Source organism: Ictalurus punctatus, chromosome 4 (genome assembly GCF_001660625.3).
Source record: "Ictalurus punctatus breed USDA103 chromosome 4, Coco_2.0, whole genome shotgun sequence".
NCBI classification, from domain to species: domain Eukaryota; kingdom Metazoa; phylum Chordata; class Actinopteri; order Siluriformes; family Ictaluridae; genus Ictalurus; species Ictalurus punctatus.
The window spans coordinates 35,066,892-35,084,391 of record NC_071284.1 but is presented as its reverse complement, the minus strand read 5'-3'; the positions used below and the strand labels follow the sequence as shown (position 1 = coordinate 35,084,391).

Genomic DNA, 17,500 nt, shown 5'->3' with positions numbered 1-17,500 from the left:
GACACTTTCACGTGTTTTAAGAAATTACAATGACATACTTGAGTTTTTGTAGGACACAGAGTGAATTCTGTAGTAGATTAGAGATCTGCTTCATTCCCGAGTCTCCTGCTTTATTCTCGCTCAGATCCAGCTCCAAGAGATGTGAGGGGTTTTCTTCCAGAGCTGTAGCCAAAGCAGCACAGCCTTCAGCTTCTACACTGCAGTTACACAGTCTGCAGAGGGAAAGAAGGAAATACAATGAACAGATTTCATCTCATTTGGTAAATAATGTAATATTTCAATTAATTTCTTTAACAGTTATCTTATAATTACATCAATATGACATTTACTTTGGAATATAATGTTTACATTTTGCATACACACTTAAACACCTTTTAGTTAAATATAAATCTAATAATATTTTTTTATTTTTATCAAACCCTGCTGTTTAATCATATTGTGTTCTAGTTTAGTCAGTTTTTCCTGATCTCTTTACCAGACATTGACGTGGAGAATATGGAAAATCAGAAATGTATTAACAGCATTAAAGTCTGCAGAACACGTCCTTATTTTTATTACACGTAATTCTGCAGTCATTTAAACTGGTATATTAAAAATTTACAAATAAAATTACTAATAATTATTAATAAAAATGTATTAATAATTTACGCTTCACTGTGGCTATTCAATAAATTTAGAATTATTGAAGGATTAGACATCATTTCAGATGTTACTGCACCTGATTATTGTGAGTCGAGACTGTGGAGTCTTCAGTCCAGCAGAAAGCCGAGTGACTCCTGAATCCTGCAGACTGTTGTTGCTCAGGTCCAGCTCTCTCAGCTGGGAATACTCAGAGTTGAGAACTTCCGCAAGAGCTGAACAGCTTCCAGCAGTTATGAGACATGTTTTGAGCCTAAAGATGAAATTAGAGGAAGGAAGGCCAACAATAAATTTACAAATTCAGCACAGTAAACGCTATATACCTAAATATACTATATACCAAAATTCACCCATATTTTACTTGTTTTTAATCCGACCTGAATAAATATTCATAACAGAACTGAAGTTACCTCAGAATCTCCAGTTTACACTGAGGACTCTTCAGTCCAGCAGAAAGCCGAGTGACTCCTGAATCCTGCAGACTGTTGTTGCTCAGGTCCAGCTCTCTCAGCTGGGAATACTTTAGAACTTCAGCTAGAGCTGAACAGCTTTCCTCCAATAAACCACACATGCTAAGCCTAAATATAAAATTAGGAAGGAAGACATGATTTTAGTATTTAAGAACTTTAATCACAAGCATTTACTGACTTATTGATTTAAATCTTCATCACTCCATGAGAACTGAACTTACGTCAGAATCTCCAGTTTACACTGAGGACTCTTCAGTCCAGCAGAAAGCCGAGTGACTCCTGAATCCTGCAGACTGTTGTTGCTCAGGTCCAGCTCTCTCACACTACAGGACTTTAAGTTGAGAACGCTGGCTAAAGCTGAACAGCTCTCCTCAGTCAGGTTACATTTATTCAGCCTAAATATGAGATATTGTGTTAGCAGAGCTACACACTCCATCTTCATTCTGCACGTCATTTTATTATCATGTGCACCAAAGTACGTATTCTGGGTTCATCTGGGGCATTAGTGGTCTTTAGGGGTCATTTAACAAAATTGTATTAATTTATTTGTCTTTTAATTAGTCTTGTCTGTTATGTCTTAGTTTAAATCTTGTTTTAAGATTTAATTGAAAATGTCAAACATGTTGATCATTTCTATTCTTCTGTTACTTTCTAGTTTCAGTAGCGTAACACATTCCAGTGATGTAACAGGACCCAGGTGTTTCTATAATGTTGTTTCATCAATTATAGAAAACAAAAAAAGTCATTAAAAATACATTAAAAATCAATTTGTGCATACTTAACAGCAGGTCCCAGTAGAAAACATTTTATTAATAAAACTCTGCTGATAGCAATGCATGAAAGAAAATACTTACCTAATTTTCTGAAATTTACAATGTGAGTCTTCCAGTAGAGCCGAGAGCTTCTCCACTCCCGAGTCTCCTGTTTCCTTCATGCTCAGATCCAGCTCTTTCTGGAGTAAACAATTTTTACCTAAAACTAAATCTAGCCAGGTACAGGCCTCTTGTGCAGCAGGACTTTTCAACAAACTGCAAAAAGTAACAAATAAATAAATAAATAAATAAATCGTACTTGGTGTTTCCAGAATAAGAGACCCATATTAACAAGAACAGTACGGCTTCTTCTGGTTCTCTCATGATAACTTCTCTTTAAAATTAAATGAAATTGTTATTGTATGAAATACACTGGAGAAAAAAATTAGAACGAGTCTAATAAACTGTAAATTGCAGTCAAATACTCTATCAAAGTTCTTTGCACAGTATTCATTTATGTTTCATAGTTATATTATTGTCCTTGTTCATAGAAGAATCACCTCAGTGTCTCCAGTGTACAGTGTGGATCCTGTAGTACATCAGTGAGCAGCTTCACTCCTGATGCTCCAGGGTCGTTCCCTCTGAGATCCAGCTCTATCAGGTGTGATGATTTCAGAGCTTCAGCCAGAGCAGCGTATCCTTCCTCTGTTATACTGCAGTCTGAAAGTCTAAGAGGACAAATATGTTATTATTTCATCTTCAAAGCTTTGAATATAACATTTTCTATCTGTTAAGATTTAGTTTAAGATGAATTTCTGAATTCCCCTACCAAGAAAAATGAATGTCTTTATATTGAGCCTTTAAAGTGATCCTCTATTTTTATTTGACTGAGAAAGACTGTAAAACAACCAAAGCGCTAATGATGTACTCCACTACGCCAAACATTTGTTTTTTAACTTAGTGTCACCTCGCACCTACTTTATTTCTTCAATTTCTTCATTTGAGGTAAAGTAGCTCCCTCTTTATCTTGAATCAAGAGAGGCTATAGGGGCATTAAAAAAGCTACTCCAAAACACGGTACAAGCAAATACACTAACATTCTATTAACACTCTCTCTCTCTCTCTCTCTCTCTCTCTCTCTCTCTCTCTCTCTCTCTCTCTCTCTCATATGATAATTATTGAGTCTGCTCTGATACTGCTCTGTGTGCTCGTGTCGTTCTCTCTATTAAACACCGATAATGGTGAGTAAGATAAGAAACACAATATTCTGGAAAGTTGATCTCAGTGTACAGTCAGAGTTCAATACTGTCAGTGTATTAGATGTTTGTGTAGTAATTAGACGTCACCTCACAGTCTCCAGTTTACAGTCTTTATTCTTCAGTACTGCAGAGAGTAGCTTCACTCCTGAATCCTGAATCCTGTTCTTACTCAGATTCAGCTCCCTCAGGGTGGAGGATTCTGATCTGAGAGCTGTGAGCAGAGCTGAACATCCTTTCTCTGTCAGATTACACTCACTGAGCCTGAAAGCACAATTAATCACACTTAACTGTGGGTTTTTCTTTAGCAGTTCTGTAGCAGAGGGAGGTCTTTTCTCCTCAAACTACTCATCACTACTGAAAAAGACATGGACACTAGATGAATGATTGATAACCTAAAGACAAACCATTCAGCACAGATTTATATATCATTCAATTCCTTACTGAAGTTTTTCAGGTCTGCAGTGTGGATCCTTCAGTAAAGCAGAGAGTTGCTCTACTCCTGAGTCTCCTTCTATTTTCCCACTCAGATCCAGATCCGTCTGCAGTATCAGGTTTATACCCAGAACTTCACTCAGATGATCACAAGCTTTCTGTGCATCAGGACTTTTCAGCAACCTGTAGAGAGAGAAAGAACAGAGAAATGCTAACACTAATTATATTTACACCAATGCAGTGGTACTTTTCAGTAATTGTTTGGTCCATGGTGGAAAACTAAACAGTAAAACTTTAGTAATTACTCAGAATTAAGGCTGTATTTTACATGTACTGGGGGAAAGCGCTCACCTCAGTGTCAGTTTACATTCTGTATCATTCATCAAACTCCTAATCTCCGTCATTCCTGAGTCTCCAGGGTCGTTCCCTCTGAGGTCCAGGTTCATCAGGTGTGATGAGCGGTTTGACTTCAGAGCTTTAGTCAGAGCAGTGTATCCTTTCTCTGTTATATTACAGTCTGAAAGTCTGGAGAAGGAGAATAAAGTTCATCATTCTCGGGTGGGTTTTGGGAAATGTTCATAATGCTTTGTTAACTTGTTCATGAGAATGTTCTTTCATTTAATTTCCAGAAACCCTTCATAACTAATGAAGTACATAACCTTGTTTGTAAATGACATACACCTAACAAGATTTATTCACGTAGAATTTATCTGGAGCTTGCACGCAGTTCTACCTCAAAAATACAACGGTCAGTAATTTCAGTGCAAATAAAAACTCACCGATCCATTTTCCTGAACAGATGTTATTCAGGCAGTTAATTAATGATCCAGGCACATTAATTAGTCCACTGGCCAAATTACGACTTTACCAATTAATGTACATTTCCATCACTCAAATAAAAAGATATATTTTTATTTCTCTCCTAATGCTGTGTGATTGAATATAAACCCACTGTCCATCTCAGTGACGGTCAGCAGTGGTGTGCCCAGGGTTCAGGCTTTCATTATTGTGTTCACTCTCTGATGCATGATAAATAAACACACAATATCTAGAATACCTTCATATTTTCCTCAAGTACAATATAGTGTTGTTGGTTTTGTTATAAAAGGTTTTTAATGTTGTTATCCTCTAAGAAATCTTGTTTGGAAGATTGCAAATTCGGCCTAAATATCTGATAATGAGGGCTTTTAAGAAACATTCTACAAACAGGCTCACATGTATTGTCCTGTGGTAATCTGTTCATTACTGAATACGATTCAGTGTTATTGGGAAACACACCCCTGAATGAGTTCCTGACTAATCTATTCCTACATGCTACAGATATACTTATAGTGAAGTAAAAACGTCAGTGATCTAGTAATGTATACTATTAAATGACTCACACAAGCTTCTGGAGTTTGCAGGATGAACTCTTTAGTAGAGTAGAGATCTTCTCCACTCCTGGATTTCCCAGTGTGTTCTCACTCAGGTCCAGCTCTGTCAGGTGTGAAGGGTTTGCAGTAAGAGCTGATATCAGATCAGTACAGCCTCTCTCTGTAATACCGCTCTTACTCAGCCTGCACACAGAGAACACCGCTGAGATAAACATCTCTAAACAACCCACAGGATCAACCGTCCAAAATAATACCAATGTAGAAGAAATAATCGAGTTCTAATGGAGTGGTGAGAACGTGTAGAGTGGACTGTTCACCCACACTCTCAGAACCACAGTAGATTCTGCAGCAGTACTGATTGGGCTAAACAGTGTATACACTACACTAATATCTTTAAAGATTTAATGTGAACACAAACAAAAGTACCAGGTGAGGAAGTCAGACCACATACCTGAGTTTCTCAGTTCTACACTGCCGATCCTTCAGTAGAACAGAGAGCTGCTTCACCTCTGAGTCTCCGGATATTTTCCCACTCAGATCCAGTTCTCTCTGCAGTAAGGGGTTTGTACCCAGAACTTCAGTCAGAAAATCACAGGCCTTTTCTGCTTCAGGACCCAAGATTCTAGAGAGAAAAACACATTTCATTACGATACTGATATCAGCGCTTTGAGTATGGACTTTTCCCCCATACAATCCTGCTGTTAAATTTTGTGAACCAGAACAGACATAATGGCAGCTGGTTTATTTGTTCTCTGTTGAGATTTAAGATCTGTCTTATGTATATAAATTTCACACACTTTCATAGCAAAAAATTTCAGGTGGTCTGGAAAAAATGTCAGCAGCTGAATTTTATTCATTTATATCAAAGTACAAAATATTTCCATTATTGTAAAAAATTACATTGTACAAATAAAAAACTCACCTCACAATCAGTTTAGAGTTTGAATTCCCTAGAACATAACTAAAAATATTCCATCTTGACACACTGTAGTTCCCTCTGAGGTCCAGCTCTTTCAGATGTGATGAGGAGTTACATTCCAGAGCCTTAGCCAGGTCTCCACATTGTGTTTGGGTGAGACTACATTTACTCAGTCTGAAAGAAAATGTTAATAAATCACATTTCATGGTGAGACAGTGACAAGACAGTGACAGTAACATCTCTGAGGGGTTTGAAATTAATAGTCATTTCAGTAGCCAACATTTATAAACATTATTTAAGGGAAGCACAGGTACTGTCACGTTTCACATGAGATTATATATAATTAGATTAATTAACATCAAATAAATAATGAAGCATATTATGCTACAGAGGTTACCTTTTTATAACTAAAGAATTTAGACTTTTTTAATAGCTTCTTTGACTTATTCGTAGAGTATAAGTATGCCAGATTCAGTTCAAAAGGTTTTTTTTTATACCTACTAGAATAGAAATATCCATCGTTCTATTTTTCTAAATTTCTACATATTTCAGAAGTAAAAAATAATTTACTTCAGTTTCTCCAGAGTGCAGTTTGGGTTCTGCAGTAGATCCGAGAGCTCCTTCACTCCTGTGTTTCCAATTGTGTTCTCACTCAGGTCCAGCTCCTTGAGGAGTGAGGGGTTTGTTCTCAGAGCTGATACAACAGCAGCACAATCTTCCTCAGTGAGACTGCACTTACACAACCTGCAGAGAGAGAGAGAGAGAGAGAGAGAGAGAGAGAGAGAGAGAGAGAGAGAGAGAGAGAGAGAGAGAGAGAGAGAGAGAGAGGGAGAGAGAGAGGGAGAGAGAGAGGGAGAGAGAGAGAGAGAGAGAGGGAGAGAGGGAGAGAGAGAGAGAGGGAGAGGGAGAGAGAGAGAGAGAGAGAGAGGGAGAGAGGGAGAGAGAGAGAGAGAGGGAGAGAGAGGGAGAGAGGGAGAGAGAGAGAGAGAGGGGGAGAGAGAGAGAGACAGAGAGGGAGAGAGAATTGAATTTCAAAGGCCTTTTATTTACAAGCTTTTAAAAGCTACATTGACCTATTTCGGTCCCTCAGAGACATTGCAAATGACCTTAAAAGAAAAAAAAAGTAAAATAAGTTTATATACATATAAATATATATATAAAAAGATAAATAAATAGATAATTAAAATACTTCTCCTTCCAGTTGCCTTCAAAACCCCCAAAGGAGTGAAGAATATAAAATAAGCAACCAAGTATCAACCAGTATGTATACAGTCTTCTAAAAGTTGATGAAATCTCACTTTTTCTTCTAAAACCACACATAATGCCCCTTCCAGACACCAGATATTCTCAAATGCTACAAGGTCTTTCATCTCTTGGTGAAACTTAAAATCGATTAGTATCCTAGATTTTAAGAGAATCGCAAAAACCACTAAAACGCTGTCCCCTGAATTTGATTCAATTCTGTTTCTCCTGCTGACATATATGGCCATCTTTGCCTGCCCTATGATCAAATTTATCAACTGACACTTAAACCTTTTTTTTTGAGAGTATTTAAAACCAAAGATAAAAGTTTCGATTGTAAAACTCCCATTAAAATGGCCAAGCAGTCTCTGTAAAACAGTAAAAAGAGGCTTCAATCTTACACAGTGCATAAACATGTGAAACACAGATTCTCTCACGGCACAGAAAGGACATTCATAACTCACATCAGGGTTTAAAACACAGATAAAAGAATTAACAGCCACTGCACCGTGTAAAATCCTCCACTGTAAATCCCCACACTTTTTTGTTAATGGTGACTTGTACAAAGCTCTCCACTGTGGCTTTACATGTTCCTTTATTTGTAGAACAGAACGCCAAGGTGTGTCGACTCTTTTGTCCAGAAACTTTTTATTTAGAGACAGTACACACATTTTCTACAGTTCTTTCCCAGATGGTACCTTGGGACCCACAAAACTTAGTTTTTCAGATTTAAAAAACACACCTGAACACTCATGTACATTCGCCGAGACACTAAAATCTGGTAAGGGATCTTGGTCATTGGGACTGTTTAGCCCTCCGAATATTCCTCCAGCATTTTAAAGACCTCTTCAGTCAACAGGGACCTCCATTCCACAAGGAACTGCGTGACTACACGGACTGACCTCATCTTTATGTGCCCAGCAACTGCCACCGCGTTCCCAAAACCCGGTCCTGCTACGGTCAGTAGGTCACCCAGAGTGACGACTCCAGCCCTGCGGAACCTCTCCGTAAGCGCAGGAAACGGCTTCCTCTGAGAGACATCAAAAATGGAACCCTTTATAATCGGCTCCTGCAGCAGCCAGTAGAGAGAACTTGAGCATTGTACTCTCTGCACTGTTAAAAGTCCCCAAACTTTAAAAACATTACGGTAAAAAACAGGAAGTTTCCTGACGTCCATCTTTTTCGGGTCCATCCAGAAAAGAGGTTTATGTAAATCCAGCCCTTCAAGTGTCGGTAAAATGGCACATGCTACACCCTTCCAGTTTGCATTTACAGGTCCTTGTAGCAGCCTTTGCACAAAACGTAACTGAAAGGCTGCAGTCCTGCTCTGCAGGTGTACCAGTCCATGTCCCCCTTCATCCTTGGGGAGAAACAGAACACTCTGTGGAACCCAGTGTAGATTATCCCAGAAAAAATTAACTAAAATTGACTGTTGGAGGATCGATGCACGCAAGCCTATGCCAGAGGGATGATGCTACCAGGTTGTTAATTATAAGCACCCGCCCCCTAAAGGACACTTTTTTAACTAAAAAATTCCACTTCTCCAACCGACCCTTTACCTTCTCGACAGTCCCTTCAAAGTTTTTCCCCATAAACCCTTCATCTCCTAAAAACACCCCCAAATACTTAAAACCACCTCTACACCATAGTAAGCGGTCTGGGAGGTTTGGGACGCCGTCTAACCATCCCCCGATTAAAAATGCCACGCTTTTCTCCCAGTTTACCTTGGCAGAAGAAACAGTTCTAAAATCGTCAGTGATCTTCCGTATCGTATCAACATCCCTCTGGCTGCCAACAGGTATCGCTACATGGTCAATTAAAATCAAACCACATTCCAAATTAAAAATCCTTCCGACCTCTACAACATCCCTAATGAACGAAATGTTATCGTGGATAAATCGACCCGGCACACAGTAGGTCTGGTCCGGATGGATCACCTCTTCCATGACTTTACTAAGTCGGTTTGCCAATACCTTGGAGAGCAGTCGGTATTCTACACAGAGAACTGAGACAGGTCTCCATGATTTTATGTCGTGTAGATCTCCTTTCTTGGGCAACAGAGTCAATACTGCTCTGCGACAACTGAGCGGCAGCCGCCCCGTGACTAAACTGTCACCCAGTACTTCCATTAGGTCTGCACCCATTTCAGGCCAAAAGGACTTATAAAATTCAGCCGGTAGACCATCGATCCCTGGTGCCTTGCCACTCTCCATACCCTGGAGGGCTCGTAGCAGTTCCTCTAGGGTCAACTCCCCTCCGAGGTCTGCATGTGCTTCCTCTGACACCTGAGGGAGATCTTCCAAGAAGACGTTATCATGGGCCTGCTCAATGGAGATTTCACTCATGTACAGTTCCTTGTAGAACCTGACTGCTCTCTTTCGAATTTCTCTATGGTCCACTAAAAGTGTCCCATCATCAGAAAACAGGCCATGTATCATCTTATTTTGACCATTCTTTTTTTCCAAATTAAAAAAGAATTTTGACGGTGCATCCATACACTCTACAGTCTGAAATCGCGACCTGACCAGAGCTCCTTGTGCGGTAACGTCTAGCAATTTGGTCAATAAAATCTTCTTTATCCTTAAATTTTCTATGCATACTTGCCGTCCTGTGTTTTTCATTGGCTCCCTTAGCGCCATTATTTCATCTTCCAAGGATTTCATGCGTAGAGTTGTGTCTCTCGTAACACTGGAGGTATACTGTTGACACAGCTGTTTAATTTGCGTTTTGGCAAAATCCCACCACTGTTGCACCGATTTAAAAGAATGCTTTGTTGTTCTAAAATCACTCCAAAAATACTTAAACACATCCTTAAAATGAACGTCTTGCAATAAACTGGTGTTAAAATGCCAATACGCACTCTTATGCTTGAGTTTACTTAAATACACAGTAGACAGAACCATACAATGGTCCGTAAATCCTACCGGTATAATTACACAACTTCTAAAAGCACTAACTGGTGTTTAAAACCATAAAATTTATCCAATCTGGCCATAGAGAGCATATTATTATAGGAGTGCACCCAGGTATATTGTTTCTGCATGTGGTGGAAATTTCTCCAAATGTCCACAAGGTCACAGGAATTCATTAATTCGACTAGCCTTCTACGTGATGGCATATGGGGCTCTACATGATTCCTGTCCATATCCAGCTCTGTACAGTTAAAATCCCCCCTAGAATCAAAAAATCATCAGAGTCACAATTTTTTAGGACATTATCTAGGTTTCGTAAAAATATCATTCTGTCAATGGCCGTGGTCGGGGCATAAACACAAACAAAAACGACCCACCTATTCTCATATTGAGCTCTAACCTTTAACAGTCGACCCTTTATGATTTCATCAACTTGATAAGAACAGGGGATAAAATTATTGGAAAATAAAATATCTACTCCCCCACTGGTAGATGTCTTATGACTTAAAACAGATAACCCTTTAAATTCCCTGGCCCAGTCCGCAGCATTATTAGCGTCTGTGTGGGTTTCCTGAGCAAAGATTACATCAATTTTCTTTTGCTTCACCGTTTCAAACAACAAAAATCTTTTATTTCTTTCCCTTGCTCCATTTAAATTCAACGAAGCAACTCGAAACTCACTCATAAAAATGATGAAAACTAATAGATTTACATACATGATGTCTAGGATTGACTGTCACTATCGTTATTGTCCAGCATAACATTGACTTTTGTAAGGATTTTTTTTAGACGGTATCCCTCCTGATCAGTGAAACCCCCTTCTGACATAAACCCACGTGTTTTTCTAATGAACTGTTCCACATCCGGGAAAAACTCGTCTATCCTTACATTCCTAGCATGTTTAGTCTTTCTCAGAAAAACCTTGATGTCGTCCACGCTATATTCATGGCTCGAAAAGCCACTTAGATTTACACTACATGTAATACTGCAGTCGGAGGCTTCACTCTCACTCTCTACCTCCCCAGAATTCAGCTCCTCTACGCCATCTTTCCTCTTAGCCTGTGCATGAGGGCGATTTCTCCGTCTCTTTCTCTGGGGCACCTTGAACACATCTTCTTCCGTCTCCATATGAGAGCTATCATCCGCAACTTCATCACCAAGGGACGGATCCACACTATCTAGTGACGCCGTACTATCCTGTGTACCCTTATCACCTAAATCCAGCTCACTCTCAGCCTTCTCTTCTTCACCTGGTTGAACATTGATACCCTGGTGAGAGGGGCCAGCTTCAGGTGCCTCCACCTGAGAGGGTACTGCTGTTCCCTCTCCCGGTGTGTGGGCCCCATCCACCCCAACACCCTCTCCAGCAGTAACCTCGTTACCAGCGGCTACGTTAGCATTATCACTATTTTCGGGATTTACCCGTTTTTCTGGACAGGCCCTCACCAGATGACCAGATAAACCACACCCAAAACACTTCATTGTAGTAGTAGTGGCATAAATTACATAATTAAAATCCTCCACCTTTACATTGAGTGTCAGCTCCAGCTCATTATTGTCCTTCAGGACCATGTACACAAATCGTCTAAAAGACACGATATGTTTTACATGAGGGGATTTGCTTGTAATTGCAATCCTCTTGATCTGGGAGACCAGTTTACCATAGCGGGATAGAGCTTGGGACAGAACCTCGTCCTTAATAAAAGGAGGAACATTCGACAGGATTATTTTTTTTGACGGGGTTGACAAAGGAAGCACTAAGTGGAACACATCATCAAGCACAACTCCACTGTCCACCATTTCGTTTGCCAACTCCACCGTTTTCAGAAACAGCACAACAGCACTATTCATCCGGGCCGCAGACAGAATGTTGTCGTATCCTACACTCTCCCCCACAGCCAGACACACCTCCTCAACGCTGGCGGTAGTGGCTACTTTAATAGCATGCCGCCGCGTGAGGGAATCATATTTCCCGGTACCTGGGACAGCCATGTTTCCCAAAACACCACGGAAACAGCCGCCCAGGCCAGCGAAAAGCACACACAAACACACACACACAAACACAAACACACACACACAAACACATACACACACACGCCTGCGCGCGCGTACAACAAACAGTAGTAATTTGAACTCTCTCAGAAACCAAAGACCTAAAGGAAATCGTATTTCTTAAGAAAAAATAGATAGAAAAAATGAACAAGCGAACTTGGAGCAGCGGCCTCGGCCACGCTCCGCACACACTCACTCACTTCCGCTCCGACTCCGCCCACTCACTCAGGGAGAGAGAGAGAGAGAGAGAGAGAGAGAGAGAGAGAGAGAGAGAGAGGGAGAGAGAGGGAGAGAGAGAGAGGGAGAGAGAGAGGGAGAGAGAGAGAGAGAGAGAGGGAGGGAGAGAGAGAGAGAGAGAGAGAGAGAGAGGGAGAGAAAGAGAGAGAGAGAGAGAGAGAGAGAGAGAGAGAGAGAGAGAGAGAGAGAGAGAGAGAGAGAGAGAGAGAGAGAGAGAGAGACTTAGCAGATTACTTTGTCTAATTTCATTGTGCTTTTCGTTACTCTACTTAATTTACTTGAATATACTAAAAGAGTGTTAAGCTTCCTATCCAGCTCTTCTTCTGTATCTGTCTCTGCTTGTAGCTTTGATCAAGTTTAGATATCGTATGACTATAAACCTCGCTGTTGGCCTTGTGGCTTTAAGAATTCTTGCCGGTGGTAACTGCAGTTCTTGCTGTAGTCATATAATCAGTTATAATATATATTGTATATATAATATATTGTATATTACTGTGTTACTGGAACTTCTTCAGCCTGTAGGATTTTATCATCTGCAGTTTAACTGATAGTTTGTGACGTGTTTATAACATTTCTAGAAGGTTTTCTGTTACTTTTTGTAGCTGCATCTGGTGTTTGCAGGTGATTAAATAGAATTTACTGTATTAATAATAATAATAATAATAATAATAATAATACATAAATTTGGTCATTTGAAACAGTAACACTATACATATACTGTCAGAATGTCTTCTTAAAGTCTCCTTAAAGACCTCTGCTCTTCTTTCGGACACTATTAGTTTTATTTTAAGTGATGACATTACCCCAGTTTCAGCAGTTTGAATTGTTGATTCTTCAGCACACCACAGAGCTCCTTCATTCCTGATCCTCTCAGTGTATTCCCACTCAGCTCCAGCTGTCTCAGGTGTGAGGGGTTTAAACTCAGCGCTGATGCCAGAGCAGCACAACCTTCATTTCTCATCCTGACGTTATTTACCCTGTTTACAGAAAGACAACAAGTAAGAGAAGTATTTTATCTATTTTATATCCATTTTGTCTATTATTTTAAATGTAAAATGAAAGGGAATAACTGATGAAAACTAACTTGAGTATCTCAGGTCTGCAGTGTGAATCCTGCAGTAGAGCAGAGAGCTGCTTCACCCGAGAGTCTCCGTTTATTTTCTCACTCACATCGAGTTCTCTCTGCAGCAAGGGGTTCTTATTCAGAACTCTATAAAGTAACTCATAGCCTTCCTGTGCAGCAGGACTTTTCAACAACCTGCAGAGAAAAAACAAGAATATTTTTAGTGTAAACTCACTTTAAATCAGGACATGCATGCATGATCAGGTATGGGGACGTTACAACCTTTACAACGTTACAGCTGAAAAGATATGGTGTGTTTTAAAACCAATCACTGGTTAACTAAAATCACATGTACATGCTCCTATTTGTTGAGTTTATAGTTTATGGTTCAAATTGTTGTTGAAATGAGATTTATTTTGAGTCTTCCAATCAGAAGTAATTCTCACCAGACCCTTGATGCTACCAATAAAATAAAATACATAAAGAAGTCTTATAGAAATTTCACATTGCTGACTGCTACAGACCGTGACTTCTTTTGCATGAAACATGGTTCATCGATCACTGAATTACACTTTATTTTAATGTCTGTATGCAGGTAAGTATAATATTGCTGTAATGCATAGTGGTGCACAAATTTACTGTTAACCTGCTATTAATTCCATTTCTGCCAACTAAAATATAGCAGCAGACCGGTCTGGCTCATTCCAAACACTGGGTTTCTTAAAACTGACCAACAGTTTCGTCATTTTTACTGACAAGGTGGAAACACCAAACTTTAAAATTTAGAGTTAGAGTTCTTTTATAATTCACTTTTAGCATACAAACAAATGAAACTGAAGCTTAGTTCATTTACATGCATTATTACACCGCAAGTATAAATGCTGATAAAAGGCAGATGAGATGCAGCAAAAAACTGTAATGGAAATGTAACAAAACTGACTTTTATTACATACTAATATTAATATTACTAATACTACATCATGACTTTAAGATTCCTAATTATTTTATGGTACCGCACAATCATTTTGAAAAGCTTATTGAATATGTTATAAAGTTTGTTCATGTTTTAAGCACAGAAACCTTCAGTATACCAGAGCCATTTAAATATTACATCCATCACTGTAGTCAATAACAGCTTATTAATAAACGAGGATGTCCAACATGACAATGAGATATAACATAAGTTGTCGAGCCCGATATGTATATTATAAATGATGTATATTAGAAATGAATTGATAATAGCTGTTCACCTCAGTGTCTCCAGTGTACAGTGTGGATCCTGTAGTACATCAGTGAGCAGCTTCACTCCTGATGCTCCAGGGTCGTTCCCTCTGAGATCCAGCTCTATCAGGTGTGATGATTTCAGAGCTTCAGCCAGAGCAGCGTATCCTTCCTGTGTTATACTGCAGTCTGAAAGTCTAAGAGGAACAAATATCTGTTATTATTTCATCTAAAAGCTTTGAATATAACATTTTCTATCTGTTAAGATTTAGTTTAAGATGAATTTCTGAATTCCCCTACCAAGAAAATTTAATGTCTTTATATTGAGTCTTTAAAGTGATCCTCTATTTTTATTTGACTGAGAAAGACTGTAAAACAACCAAAGTGCTAATGATGTACTCCACTACGCCAAACATTTGTTTTTTAACTTAGTGTCACCTCGCACCTACTTTATTTCTTCAATTTCTTCATTTGAGGTAAAGTAGCTCCCTCTTTATCTTGAACCAAGAGAGCCTATAGGGGCATTAAAAAAGCTACTCCAAAACACGGTACAAGCAAATACACTAACATTCTATTAACACTCTCTCTCTCTCTCTCTCTCTCTCTCTCATATGATAATTATTGAGTCTGCTCTGATACTGCTCTGTGTGCTCGTGTCGTTCTCTCTATTAAACACCGATAATGGTGAGTAAGATAAGAAACACAATATTCTGGAACGTTGATCTCAGTGTACAGTCAGAGTTCAATACTGTCAGTGTATTAGATGTTTGTGTAGTAATTAGACGTTACCTCACAGTCTCCAGTTTACAGTCTTTATTCTTCAGTACTGCAGAGAGCAGCTTCACTCCTGAATCCTGAATCCTGTTCTTACTCAGATTCAGCTCCCTCAGGGTGGAGGATTCTGATCTGAGAGCTGTGAGCAGAGCTGAACATCCTTTCTCTGTCAGATTACACTCACTGAGCCTGAAAGCACAATTAATCACACTTAACTGTGGGTTTTTCTTTAGCAGTTCTGTAGCAGAGGGAGGTCTTTTCTCCTCAAACTACTCATCACTACTGAAAAAGACATGGACACTAGATGAATGATTGATAACCTAAAGACAAACCATTCAGCACAGATTTATAGATCAGTCAATTCCTTACTGAAGTTTTTCAGGTCTGCAGTGTGGATCCTTCAGTAAAGCAGAGAGTTGCTCTACTCCTGAGTCTCCTTCTATTTTCCCACTCAGATCCAGATCCGTCTGCAGTATCGGGTTTAGACCCAGAACTTCACTCAGATGATCACAAGCTTTCTGTGCATCAGGACTTTTCAGCAACCTGTAGAGAGAGAAAGAACAGAGAAATGCTAACACTAATTATATTTACACCAATGCAGTGGTACTTTTCAGTAATTGTTTGGTCCATGGTGGAAAACTAAACAGTAAAACTTTACTAATTACTCAGAATTAAGGCTGTATTTTACATGTACTGGGGGAAAGCGCTCACCTCAGTGTCAGTTTACATTCTGTATCATTCATCAAACTCCTAATCTCCTTCATTCCTGAGTCTCCAGGGTCGTTCCCTCTGAGGTCCAGGTTCATCAGGTGTGATGAGCGGTTTGACTTCAGAGCTTTAGTCAGAGCAGTGTATCCTTTCTCTGTTATATTACAGTCTGAAAGTCTGGAGAAGGAGAATAAAGTTCATCATTCTCGGGTGGGTTTTGGGAAATGTTCATAATGCTTTGTTAACTTGTTCATGAGAATGCTCTTTCATTTAATTTCCAGAAACCCTTCATAAGTAATGAAGTACATAATAAAAACTCACCGATCCATTTTCCTGAACAGATGTTATTCAGGCAGTTAATTAATGATCCAGGCACATTAATTAGTCCACTGGCCAAATTACGACTTTACCAATTAATCCACATTTCATATACACTGCATATAAAAAAAATGCTTATACTGTTGTTGTTGTTGTGAAGACTTTACAGTGTCTAAAAACTTAAAGTTACTGACACTGGAGACTCCTTCCATAAATGTTTCAGACTGCGCAGGAATGATTATATGAAAACAGATGCAGGACTGTCCTCCATCATCTATATTCTTATCTCTTTTTTCCCGCCTGTGTTTAGAGGCATTTTTTATATTATTTTACAGAATATCGTGATTATCTGATTAGCATGTGGATAATAAGATCATTTCTAAACTGTCCATGACACTGTTTGAAATCCAGAGACACCACAATGCTTTGACATAAAATGTACTGAATATCACGGCTCTATCACAGCGTCTGGATAACGGATGAAGTGTGTATTAGACGTTACCTCACAGTCTCCAGTTTACAGTCTTTATTCTTCAGTTCTGCAGAGAGCAGCTTCACTCCTGAATCCTGAATCCTGTTCTTACTCAGATTCAGCTCCCTCAGGGTGGAGGATTCTGATCTGAGAGCTGTGAGCAGAGCTGAACATCCTTTCTCTGTCAGATTACACTCACTGAGCCTGAAAGCACAATTAATCACACTTAACTGTGTCTTTAACTTGACTTTACCAATTAATCCACATTTCGATCACTCAAATAAAAAGATATATTTTTATTTCTGTCCTAATGCTGTGTGATTGAATATAAACCCGTTGTCCATCTCAGTGACGGTCAGCAGTGGTGTGCCCAGGGTTCAGGCTTTCATTATTGTGTTCACTCTCTGATGCATGATAAATAAACACACAATATCTAGAATACCTTCATATTTTCCTCAAGTACAATATAGTGTTGTTGGTTTTGTTATAAAAGGTTTTTAATGTTGTTATCCTCTAAGAAATCTTGTTTGGAAGATTGCAAATTCGGCCTAAATATCTGATAATGAGGGCTTTTAAGAAACATTCTACAAACAGGCTCACATGTATTGTCCTGTGGTAATCTGTTCATTACTGAATACGATTCAGTGTTATTGGGAA

The 17,500-nt window shown here is 39.1% G+C and overlaps 2 protein-coding genes across 20 annotated transcripts in view; one reads left to right on the top strand and one right to left on the bottom strand.

Moving 5' to 3' along the window:
* The window catches only part of LOC108264148 (uncharacterized), a 332,110-nt gene that overhangs the window by 188,015 nt on the left and 126,595 nt on the right, over positions 1 to 17,500 (top strand). The gene's annotated exons all lie outside the window — the stretch shown is intronic.
* The window catches only part of LOC124627784 (uncharacterized), a 199,979-nt gene that overhangs the window by 123,975 nt on the left and 58,504 nt on the right, over positions 1 to 17,500 (bottom strand). For all 6 annotated transcript variants that reach the window (XM_053678246.1, XM_053678241.1, XM_053678243.1 and 3 more), the window contains exons 56-75: positions 16,874 to 17,047; positions 16,057 to 16,230; positions 15,715 to 15,888; positions 15,361 to 15,534; positions 14,601 to 14,768; positions 13,372 to 13,545; positions 13,091 to 13,264; positions 6,415 to 6,588; positions 5,848 to 6,018; positions 5,377 to 5,547; positions 4,935 to 5,108; positions 3,904 to 4,077; positions 3,562 to 3,735; positions 3,208 to 3,381; positions 2,422 to 2,589; positions 1,964 to 2,137; positions 1,331 to 1,504; positions 1,050 to 1,217; positions 719 to 892; positions 39 to 212 (exon numbers count right to left, since the gene is read on the bottom strand). In XM_053678246.1, coding sequence (XP_053534221.1) covers positions 39 to 212; positions 719 to 892; positions 1,050 to 1,217; positions 1,331 to 1,504; positions 1,964 to 2,137; positions 2,422 to 2,589; positions 3,208 to 3,381; positions 3,562 to 3,735; positions 3,904 to 4,077; positions 4,935 to 5,108; positions 5,377 to 5,547; positions 5,848 to 6,018; positions 6,415 to 6,588; positions 13,091 to 13,264; positions 13,372 to 13,545; positions 14,601 to 14,768; positions 15,361 to 15,534; positions 15,715 to 15,888; positions 16,057 to 16,230; positions 16,874 to 17,047 — 3,456 coding nt within the window. The remainder of the gene's footprint in view (positions 1 to 38; positions 213 to 718; positions 893 to 1,049; positions 1,218 to 1,330; positions 1,505 to 1,963; positions 2,138 to 2,421; positions 2,590 to 3,207; positions 3,382 to 3,561; positions 3,736 to 3,903; positions 4,078 to 4,934; positions 5,109 to 5,376; positions 5,548 to 5,847; positions 6,019 to 6,414; positions 6,589 to 13,090; positions 13,265 to 13,371; positions 13,546 to 14,600; positions 14,769 to 15,360; positions 15,535 to 15,714; positions 15,889 to 16,056; positions 16,231 to 16,873; positions 17,048 to 17,500) is intronic.